We start from the raw sequence: 11,313 nt of genomic DNA on the forward strand, positions 1-11,313 counted from the left end.
CGCACTCTTGATTGGCAAAAGATATCCAGGCTCAGTGGGTGCCTCCTGGCTGCCTCTGCGAGCGTCCTCGCGGTGCTGGTGAGCAAGCGAGGGCCACCGACTGTGCGCACCCTCGGCTAGCTAGCCGACGCCCCCGCGCGCTGCTGTGCATGGAGAGTGACCGGAATCCCTGCAAACCGTGGATGCCTTGCTTTTACAGTTGCATCCGAGAATTGATGCCCGGAGAGCTGATGAAAACCTTGGAATGCTTCTTGTAGAATTTTTTGAACTCTACGGAAGAAATTTTAATTACTTGAAAACTGGTATTAGAATAAAAGAAGGAGGTGCCTATATCGCCAAAGAGGAGATCATGAAAGCCATGACCAGCGGGTACAGGCCATCGATGCTGTGCATTGAGGACCCCCTGCTGCCTGGTAAGGACCCTCGCTTTGCACTCGCCCCAGCATGGAGGCGTCGCGCGCCAGCCGGGTGTGGAGGGGCATGCACAGGCCCCCGCGCCCCCCCCCCCCCCCCCCCCGCCCGCGACCACCCCAGCCGAGGGCACGTGATCCGATGATGCAGGTTCCTGCTGTACTAACAGAGTTAATGGTGGCACGTTCAGAATTTGTTCTTAACGCTTCTAATTAACGTACTGTAACGTTGCAACTTTGTTTACTTTCTGTAATCAGAAAAATGTAGAAAGTGAGAATTAAGAAAAAAAATTTACTTTTTCTGAATAGAAAAGTGTTACGTATCCATCATAAACCATCTGCTTCCCAGAAGTTTGTCACATAGAAAAGTGAAGTATGCCATAATCTCCTCCCTTTTGATGTGTTTTTCTCCAGTTTTCCATATGTGGATATTAACATTGATTGTTGCCTCCTTATTAATTGAATGGCGTCACATAATACCAACAGACTGCAGCTTGCAGTTTTATTTAAACAGTACACCTGAGACCCCTTTCCTGTGTTCACGGGGAGTGTTGGTTGTAAGGGCTTCCTCCCCAAAGACCCCGAGGCAGGTTAGGGCGCTTTACACCCGCACCTTTGGCGGCCGTCTTCTAAATCTTTGCCGATCTGATGAAACCGTGCAGGGCACACTGTCACGCGCCTTACGGCTCTTTAATGATGAGTGAGGTTAGACACAGGGTTACTGTCAACCGCACAGATGTTTGTCGAGCATTTATTAGGTGACACACTGTTCTTACTGTTGGTGATAAAGTCAGTGACAGGGAAGGAGGTGGAGATTGTTAGCTCCAGGTACACTACCCTTGGTGTTACTTTTTGTGTGAGCTCGTGTGCTTTGTCCATCTGTCTGCTGGACTGTCCCCACTGACTTTGTAAGGTCCTCTGTGGGTCAGGGAAGCCTTTCTTTGTTGACATGCTGTACTTTTGTCTCTTGTGTCTGTATTTGGTATTTTTTATTGTTTTGCTCCTGTATATGTTTTCCAACATCCTCAAATTTATGATTTTTGTTTTGTTTTGTGGCTTCTGGGGTATGAAGTTTATTTCTCAACAGTCTTTCGGAAGGTTCTCCTCTGTGGTCTGTAAACGCTGTGGCCCACACAGTGCTTATCCCTCAGCCCAGTAGGACAGGTTTCTCTCACCGGTTTGTCTGTTTGGATCAGTTAAATGGCAGCCAATTCCTTGGTCTTCAGTGTTTGCTGAAATGTAACTGAAAAATGAAAACCCACATAGTTACTGGGTTACATTATTATTAAACCTGGAAAGGAGAAGATTCCAGTACTTAAGGATATGTCTCCTAAAAAACACCCTCACCTGAATTGTGAAGAACGAGTTACGTGTAAAAATTAAAATTGGAAACTCTGCCATTCTTAACAAAAGTCAGCTCCTTGCCTGTAGCTCACTTGCCGACTTCAGTGGCGGCTTCGTTTTTATTTGCCGTCCACCCGAGAGTTCGGCCTGGCACCTTCTGTCCTCGAGGGTTTGCTCCTGCAGGTCCCCTCGGTGCTGACAGGTGCGGGACTCAGGCTGACCTGTCCTTTCGGTCAGGCCCTGGCAGTCTGGTTAAGGTTGTGCTTTGGCTCCATTGAGCTTTCTGCCATCCGGGGGGCGACCCTACTGTTTGAGGAACTGTCACTCTGTCTCCACGAATGACAGCTCTTTTAACGGAGATGGATCCTGATCTGATGGTGAGATGGGCCCTCGGGCCGGAACACCCCCAGCTGCCCACGGCGATGGGCGCTGTGCACTTCCTGGCACCTGATCCGGCTGTGCTGGGGGGTCTGGAGGGCGTTTCAGGGCTGGGGGCCCGTGTGGGAAAGGCTCACGCAAGAGGACCACGCGGCTGGGTAGCGGCTCCCACGGCAGCCTTTCTGTTTCAGGGAACGACGTGGGCCGGAGCTCCTACGGGGCCATGCAAGTGAAGCAGGTGTTCGACTACGCCTACATCGTTCTCAGCCACGCCGTGTCGCCGCTCGCCAGGTCCTATCCCAACAGAGATTCCGAAAGGTAGCCCCGTCCTGGGTGCCGCAGCCTCTGCAGCACCGGCGCCCTGGCCTCTGTCGTTTGTTGATGGGTGTGCCACCCTATCTTGGGAGAACTGGGAATACTGGTAAAGGAAGGCCTTCCAGGAGTTCAGGATGGTCGTCGTGGTCAAGAGTGGAAAATTTTTATTTAGGGAGTTAACATTTTCTCAGGGTGTTAGTTTTGGGGAGATCACTTCTGGTTTTTAAAGCTGTGGCACGTGGTGCTTTTTCTCAGGCCGTCTTCAAGATGTGGGTGCTCAGCTCCGAGGGACACGTCCACCCCCTGCCCCGGCCCCTTCCTGCACACTTGTCCCCCATTCCCTGTTTTGAGTGCGCACTCTCGTGGTGTATGCGCTGGGAAATGGGACCCCCGTGGTCACTGGGGCTGGGGAGGGCGGGCTTCCCTACTCGGCCCTGGGCTTCAGCAGTCTTCTGTAGATAGACGTAGGTCCAAGGACTTGTGCCTAAGAGCACCCACTTTTTCTGTACTGTGATCGCAAAATATGTTTGGGCTCAAACACCAGAAGTCATACAGATTTTGTAAAATTATTTCGGCTCTTTACCCACCTTTCACTTAGCGAGGCTCTGTGTTAAAATGTGAAGTAGCTGCTGGGAAGGATTGTTGACTCCCCGTGTCTTCTTGCTGCAGCACCTTAGGGAGGATCATCAAGGTGACCCAGGAGGTGATCGACTACCGGGCATGGATCAAGGAGAAGTGGGGCAGCCGGGCCCATGCGGCGCCAGACCCCGGTGAGAGGCCAGCCCAGGGCCGTTGCTGACCCGTCGGTGCAGCAGTGTCCCTTTGTCCCTTGGTGGTAAACTGTTCACTCTAAGGACACCTCGCCTTCTGTAAGAGTTTCATTTAAAACTGTTAGGGTTAGGCCAGTGCTGTCCAGTAGAAATAACGTGTGTGCCACACGTGCAGTTCTAAAGCTTCTAGTGACTGCATTGCCAGCGTGGAAAGAAGCAGGTGAAATTAATTTTGATAATATATTTTATTTAACTTTTAGTATTCAGAATATTAACATTTGAACAGGTAGTCAATATACAGAGTTACTGAGATTTCTTTTTGGTACTGCCGTCCTTGAAATCCAGTGTGTTTTTATACCTAGAGCACATCGTGATCAGGGTTTGTGCAATTTCCAGTTGAAACTGTACATCCACCTTGTTCCAGGCATATTTAAATGTTTTCCAGTAACTGAAGCGTAACTTAAAAAATTAATGGAAACTAAGAAAATTAGAAATGCAGTTTGCCAGGCCCCTGAGCAGCATTTGAGGCGCGGCGGGGCCCTCGGGCTGCGGTGCGTGACGGCTCTGCCTCCCCTCCGCAGACGACAGGATCCAGACCGCCGAGCGGGGGGGCGCGTGCGAGCGGGAGCAGCCTCCGCGCCGGGACCCCGAGTCGCCCTGCGGCCCGCGCCTGGCCCTGGCCCTGCCCAGCCCCCAGCTGCTGTCCTCCGGCTCGTCCGCCTCCTCCGTGTCCTCGCTCTCCGGAAGCGACATCGTGAGTGTGTCTGCTGGGGGCGAGTATGTGTGGAAAATGCCCGCAGCCGTGAGTTTAAACTCTGCCCCCCTCGTTTTATCGCTTGCTCTGTGTGCCTGAGGCCACCCCGCGCGCGCGCCCGCCCAGTGGTCCCCGCTGTGCCGAGAGCCTCAGGTGGCGGGCACGTGGCCCCTCGGGAGGGTGGGCCCGCGCAGCGCGGCTGCCGTGGGTCGTGTCTTACCCACTTACTGGGAGATGAGACCTTGCAGTCTGGGCGTCTCTTCTGCATTTCCTTTACGTTCTTCTTCAGTTTTGACATGACTCGGGGGAGACCTGGGCAGACCGGGGCTGCCTGCATCCTAGGACCCTGGGGGCTCACCCTTGGCCGCTCCCGTCGATGTGAGGGGCATGGGCCTCGGGTGTAGCCGTCCTCTTGTCCCCCCAGGATTCGGACACGCCCCCCTGCCCGACGCCCAGCGTGCGCCAGTTCAGCCTCCAGGCGCCTGCCCCTCTGCCGGCCAGCCTGCCAGCCGCCCTGCCCGTGCCGAGTGGCAGACCTCAGCCCGCCACGCCCAGGACGCTGGTCATGGCAACTAATACCCAGGTAAGCGGCTGGTGACGGCCCCGGGACCAGCTCCCAGCTGCTGCCTGCGCTGTAGGACTGGCTGATGCGGTAGAACTAGAGAAACAACTTTAACAATCTTTGGAAGGTCCATTTCTGTCTTGTAGGAAATTCTCTGGGTGGATAGGATGTAATTCTTGTTCTATAGATGTCCGTGCAGCTGAGGCCCACCATGTCCTGTGTTTGCAGTGAGGGGACTCTTGGTTCCCGGGCACTGAGGTGGCTTTTGACAAGGTCCACGTTGTTTTTCTGCAAATTACATTGGCACCCAGCGTGAGACGACCGTCCTGGGGCCGTGCTGAGAGAGGGACTCTGCTGCTGTCCCTGGCTGGAGACGGACAGTGTCCTTGCTTTCCCCTCAGATTCTCAGTGTTTACACTCTCACTAAGTTTTGATATAAACTTTGACTTCTCCACGTTATTCATTAGGCAGTATTTATAGGGTTGTTTTCTATTTGAATATGTCCTCTTTTAAAAAATTTAGACAAAATTAGAGCGTAAAAGTTAATTTTAAATATTTTGAATTTGTACCTACTTCCCAAATATACATCAATTACACGTATATAAAACCCGTCACGTTAATTTACTCCTAAAGTAGAGCCAGTTTCTACAGTGTGGGTTACAATCTGAGTGTAAAGCAACGCGGATGCGTGCGAATGTATTGCCGAGCTCCTCTGCGTTGTCCAGGCAGGGCGTTCTCAGGACACGCCCCAGGCCGCGGGGACTGAGGGCAGCGGGTCCAGGGTGCGTGGCGGCGGCCATCAGCATAGCACCCCCAGAAACCTTCAGTTGCTGCGTAAGCGTGAAATGAAGAGGCAGGTGCGTGCACTTGGAAGGAAACTCTGCCACAAATGATGAACTTGGCTCTAACCTCTCCTTGGGCTCAGCTCCCTCGAGAGCTGCGTGCCGATCGATGCTGCCCGTGCTCTTCCTCCAGGATGCTGGGAGTGTCGGGCGGATGGTCAGGACCACATGCTGTGCCCGGTCCCATCTGTCACCCGCACGGACAGTGAGTGAGGCAGAAGCTAAGATCATTCAAGTTTTAAGACGAGGCTCAAAGCCCACTTTCTCATTTTATTCCCAAACTTCAAACATTACTTGCAGTGGAGTAACTAAGGGAAATCCCACTCGAAAACCTCACGTGTACAGTCTCCCCTGCCCGCTCGGCGTGCAACAGGGACTTAGAGCTGGGGCCGCGGAGCCGTCAGAGGTCCCGGGAGTGGGCTCTTCCCGGGGCCTCGTGCCCCTGGGGGCGCAGAGCCCCCATGGAGGAGAGGCCGCGGGTGTGCTCAGGCCCCGGGGGGGGGAGGAGGTGTGAGGAAGGGGCGCTGTGTGGGCCCTGCAGCCCCCGAGCGCACCCCTGAGGCCCCAGCTCCTGCTGCAGCCGCTGCCCTGGTGGCCACGGTCACTCTCCAGAGGTCTTTGGGGCAAATGCATACAATTCTAAGACGAGAGCAGTGAGGTTGGTGAAAGTGGGTGGAGGGGCTCCCGCCAGCACCGCTGCACCGTGACGGGCCGGTGATGCAAAGACGGAAGCGTTGGGAACTGGCGAGAGCGGGGAGGGTGGCCACCCCGTCTGCGGGCCTTCGCTCGGGCCGGCCTCACGCCTTTCATCTGCCTTGCTGAGGGCTCTTTCCGGAGACCAGGGGGGGCAGGTATTTTGATGACGGTAGTTTTTTTGGATTGTTTGGTCTTCAGTGAATATTAAAACCTCACGACTTGGGTGACTGGACGTACTTCACGTCGTCGTTGCTGTTTCAGAGTATAGAATGTGTCCGATTCAAAACAAAATGTTGTAGTCGGACACAAACTAAGGAGCCTGTTTGCAAATGGCACCCTCGTCGGTGCCCGTGGTAAGAACGGGATGGTTTAGCCTGTGTTGCGTTGGTGCCTCATGGATGTCTCTGGTCGTTCTCTCCCAGACCAGGTTTACGATACCTCCACCAACGCTCGGGGTGGCCCCTGTGCCCTGTAGACCAGCTGGCATCGAAGGAGCTCCGGCGCTGAAAGCTGTCCACCACGTGTCTTCCCCGGCCGTCCCATCTGCGCCCCCCAACGCGCTCGCCAGCCCTCACCTGTATCACAAGGTACGGGTCCTGTCCGCCCGGGTCCTGGGTTCCCACCAAGCAGGTTTGTGATAGCCCGGTGCTTAACACTTTCTCCACCAGAGAGGGAATTCCACAGAGATTCTTTTTTTTTTCTTCTCTGATCATTCAGCTTCATGTTTGCTTTCCCTGGTAACAAAACTTTACAAGCGTTAAGAAATTATTTTAAAATTTCGTATAGTTTAATTCATCATGTATCTCTTTTTTCTATTGAATTTGTTAGCATAAAAATTATGTTTGAAGGGAAGAATATTTTGATTTCCCATTTTTCTGTTAATGTACACGCTAAAAGAACTTTGGTTTGCAAGAAGCAGATGATGAAACCAGGAACGATCACGCCCGTTTGCAGTGTTGTCTTCCCACTGTTTCACTCCCTCCCCGTTCTTTGCCGTGGGTGCCCTGGGCAGAGGGCCCGGCAGGGCCTGCGTGCGATTGGCTTTCTAGTGACCGGGGGGTCCCTGTGAATGCGTTTGTCCATTGCCCTGTGGCTGCCCTGAGTCCAGATCCCACACGTTAGAAACTTGGTATCAGGAAGACAGGTCGTTGTTAAGGCGCCAGGATGTTGGAAAGAACCATGGCCACGTCCAGGCCTGGGGGTCGGGGCGCGAGGTCCACCTCCGCCCTGGTCAGCGCGCTCTGTTGCTTGTCTGATCACGTTTGCCAGTAAGTTTTGATGCCTGGGGGTTGGCTCTTTGGACCTATGTCACTGAGTCCTGCTTATCTTTTTTATTTAGAGTTAAGTAATAGAACGTTCCTTCCTGGATTTATCCAGTCTGTCGCTACGTGGCTTGCTACGCTGATCTGTTGGAAATACTCAGGATGAAAGTATAACTTTGCAGAGGGCAAAAGCACTCTTCCTTAATGGCATTTTGGCTTTCCTTCTTAACCCCCTTCTGCTGGTTTTGCTCTGAAACCTTCCTGAGACCAGCCGTGTCTTCCCTGGTCTGCTGTGCGTGGGGCTTGGTGGCCTGGGAGCGGCCTGCACACACCCCGCTGACGTGGAATCTGCTCATGTGTTTCCAGAATGTCATGGTCGAAGTCTGGGGAAGAAAGTGAGAGGGACCCTCTTAGCTCTGTGGACACGTAGAAGCAGCTAGAAGTGAGATTCTGGACGTATTTGGATACGAACGCGTGTGGTTTCAAACAGGCCCACAGTTCTCGTGTTGCCGAAGCTCTGGGGTAGGGGTAGTTCTCCGTGTCTGGAGGTAGCGACAGGCGTCCCTGCGAGGTGTGAGCCGTGGCCCGCTGTCGGTCCCGGCGCGTCTGGGGTCGCGTGCACACGCGCAGCGGGCCACCGTGCGCAGCGCTGCAGCCCTCCCCGCGGGCCCGCCAGCGGGGTCGTGGCTCCTGCTTGCTCGGGCTCCCAGCGCACGGAGGCGGCGGGTCTCCACGTGGGCCCTGTCCAGGCCGGCCGGCCTCCAACCCTGTGTCCCTCTCGGTCCCCTCAGCAGCACAGCGGCATGAAACTGTCCATGAAGGGCTCCCACAGCCACGGCCAAGGCGGCAGCTACAGCGCGGTGGGCAGCGGAGGAGTGCGGCCCCCCGTGGGCAACCGGGGGCACCACCAGTACAACCGCGCCGGCTGGAGGAGGAGGAAACACGCACACACGAGGGACAGCCTGCCCGTCAGTCTCAGCAGATAATAGTCCCGGTGGCGCCACCCGGCCCACACCTCCCAGACTGGAGCCGGCGGCCTCGGCGCCCCCGGGGCCCGAGACCCGCGCCCGGCACGTCTGCCGGGCCCCCGGCGCCCTCGGCTGCTCGCCCTGCATGTTCCACGTGCGGTGGCCACGTCCGTCGTGAAGAGCGGCTCCCGTGCTCGTCTGTGGAGCCTCACTGGACGTGGACGCTGCCTTCTGCCTCCCCAGGAGTCTCCCTCCACTGCTGGAGCAGGTCTGGCCCGGGAACTGCGGGGACGGACGGGGCCTTGGCCTTTCTCGGTACCGTGTCTGTCCTTTGCGTTGGTACTTCATTCCATGTTGTCAGAGCAACGGAGATCGAACCCCGTTATTTGTTGGGTGGTCATCCTTGTTTTACTGCCCTCACATTTTGTTTCAAATTTCAGAACTGTTTTTCTATGTAAATATTGGAAATTTATGATTTGTGCAATAACTCAGATATTTTTTATTTAATTTCATATTTTCACATAAGTTATATTTAAGGGAGGAGGGAATTTTTTTAAACAAGCTTAGATCCTTTCCCGAGTTGCATTTTCTAAGTTGGGTTCATCCTGTCGGCTGGTTGTCTGATGAGCATTGTTACGAACACCGCGAATGAGGGGCTTGGGGTTTACTTTTATGTTCCTTCTTTTGGTCAGACGTGAGGCCTCTCAGTTCGTGGTGAAGGAGCTGAGTCCCCGCCGCCCCCAGCGGGTTTCCGAAGGGGTTTGGCTCCGAAGCCTTCTGACCAGCTGCCCGCCGGCTCTGCCGTCTGGCCTGTCTGTTGTCGTGCTCTGACCGTGGAGTTTTAATGTTTTGGGTTTGGTTCTTTTAAACTAGACAACAGACCCAGCATTTAGAGTGCCAGAGTGTATAACTTTCTATGGGGAGAAAAGGTTGTCACATTTATAAAATCTTAAGCAAATGTGGACTTTGGAACGCCTCAGTGTTAGTAACACAGCCTGTAAATGATGGGTCTGGTGAACATCGTCACGGACAATGGTACCCAGTTTTAGGAATGTGGAGAAAGGAATTATGTTGATTCCATTGTGGAATCTGTCGCAGTATGCATTCGTTCTGTTAAGAGCAAATATAGGAGAAGTACTCGAGCTGCTCAGTGCGCTGTGGAGGGGTTTTTAACGCATCACAGGAGAGCACAGCCCAGCGTCGGGCCCCGGAGCGGCTGGCGCCCGACTCGAGAAGCATACAGGTATACTATGCAAGTGTATTCTGCCATGACAGCCACTGTCTTTGTTACCCATTTTTGAACACTAATATACCCATCCTGCCTCACCCTGAGTTTTTGGAGCACCACAGGTGCCCTGGGAGTTAGGTGCCTCTCCTAGGTCATCCGACCCCCATTTTTAAAATGGGAGTTCTGGCCCTGCTGACGCTACAGGTGGGATGGTCTTTGAAGTCCACTAGCAGAGAAGGTTGGGACGAGAAGCTTACTGCCCTGACCCCGGTGACATGCAGAAGCGGGGCATCCTCAAGTGGGCTCTGAGTGTGGAGAGCCTCACCGCGTCTGCGGGCCCCCTGGAAGCAGGACTGGCCCCCGTGCGTTGAGAGCGGCCGGCCGCGCCTGCAGGCTCCCTGGGAGGCGCCCAGAGCCGAGTAGCACACTTTGTCTGCAGTTCTTGATGATCGGAGGTTATCAAAAATATTTAAAGATATTTAAATCGTGAACCTATTGATAAAGAAATATTTATAAAAACTGATCCGTAGGCCTGTACTAATCTCTACGCGTTAGCAATATTGACTGTAACCCTCCTCCAAGGAAACGCTGCGGGGGACCGTGGGAGCGCCCTTGGGTGTGCCTCGGGACCCTCAGTCCCTGACCCGGGCGCCAGGCTCCAGCCCCGTCACGGTGAACCAATGAATTGGCCCGGCCGCCTGTGGCCACGTGCCGCAGGCCTGACAACAGGATATCATGTTTCGATTTTTTGTGTGTGTGGACAACAATGTGGAAGCTAAAATTGACATATTTTTATGTAAAGTTTTTCTATTCTTTGATTTTTAATAAACTTTGGAAACCAGGAGGTGCTTGTGTGTGAGTGTGTCTTTCCTTGCGGGGTGGGCGGTGGCTCCTGCAGTTTATGTTCTTGACTTCTCTAAGTTCGGAGGGCGAGCCATCGTGTTACCACTGGTTCGGTGAACTCAGAACCTGGTGAGGTTGCAGGCCGAGCGCAGGAGAACCAGAGCTGCCACAGGCGAGGCTGGCAGGATGTGCCAAAGCCATGTAAATGATGCTCTTCGTGCGCGGCTTCTGACAAGCTGGTGTGACACTGTACTTAGACTTCCCGACGACGCATCTGTTTCTTCCACGTCTCTCTTAGGTCAATGTCATAGTACTTCAAAATAACGCATTTTAAACCACCGACCATCACGGTGCGGCTTAATGTAGCTGACGATTAGGATTTATAAGGAAACGTATAACACTTCTTACAGCAGCGAGTGACTGAGCTGCTTGTCCCGGGCTGCGCGGCCCCCGCGGCCCCCGCGAGTGGGACGCTCCAGGACCTCGTCAGTAGGGCCTGGCGCGCTGTAAGGCCGGTGTCGTGGGTCCAGTGCTCCTTCGGGTCCCTCCACAAAAGGCTTCCGAAGGCGCTCTGGGCAGGTGCTGTCTGCAGCTGCCAGGCCTGCTCCTCGGGCACCCACGTCCCAGTGAGGTCGCAGGAAACCTCCGAGAGCCGCTGATGCCACGTGGCCTCGGCAGGGCAGGATGCCGTGGCTGGAGGTGAAGAGTGACGGGTGTGTTTTTCTGAACAGGACCACCTGGGGCGGCCTTGAGCCCGGGACCTGAGTGGCGCCAGGGAGCTGGGTGCATCGGCGCAGCAGGAGGCCTGACGGCCGAGGCGGGGCGCAGGAGCAGGCTAGAGGGCGGTGGGCTGGGCGAGCCCCTGGAGGCCGCGAGGGGAGGTGGGAGGCTCTCCATGCCGCTGTGGCCACCTCCGGAGGATGGGCTGGAGGAGGGTGCTG

At 54.7% G+C, this 11,313-nt stretch overlaps 1 protein-coding gene across 2 annotated transcripts in view; it reads left to right on the forward strand.

Annotated features, from left to right (window-relative positions):
* The window catches only part of TENT4A (terminal nucleotidyltransferase 4A), a 50,319-nt gene extending 39,946 nt beyond the window's left edge, over positions 1-10,373 (forward strand). The window contains exons 7-13 of one of the 2 annotated variants that reach the window (XM_082380483.1): positions 200-413; positions 2,324-2,450; positions 3,117-3,217; positions 3,799-3,971; positions 4,396-4,554; positions 6,494-6,658; positions 8,125-10,373. In XM_082380483.1, coding sequence (XP_082236609.1) covers positions 200-413; positions 2,324-2,450; positions 3,117-3,217; positions 3,799-3,971; positions 4,396-4,554; positions 6,494-6,658; positions 8,125-8,319 — 1,134 coding nt within the window. In that variant the 3' untranslated portion in view covers positions 8,320-10,373. The remainder of the gene's footprint in view (positions 1-199; positions 414-2,323; positions 2,451-3,116; positions 3,218-3,798; positions 3,972-4,395; positions 4,555-6,493; positions 6,659-8,124) is intronic. The other variant, XM_082380482.1, reaches the window with a different exon arrangement.
* Positions 10,374-11,313: the final 940 nt, after the last annotated feature.

This window comes from Balaenoptera borealis, assembly GCF_965194805.1.
Source record: "Balaenoptera borealis genome assembly, chromosome: 2".
In the NCBI taxonomy this organism is placed as follows: Eukaryota; Metazoa; Chordata; class Mammalia; order Artiodactyla; family Balaenopteridae; genus Balaenoptera; species Balaenoptera borealis.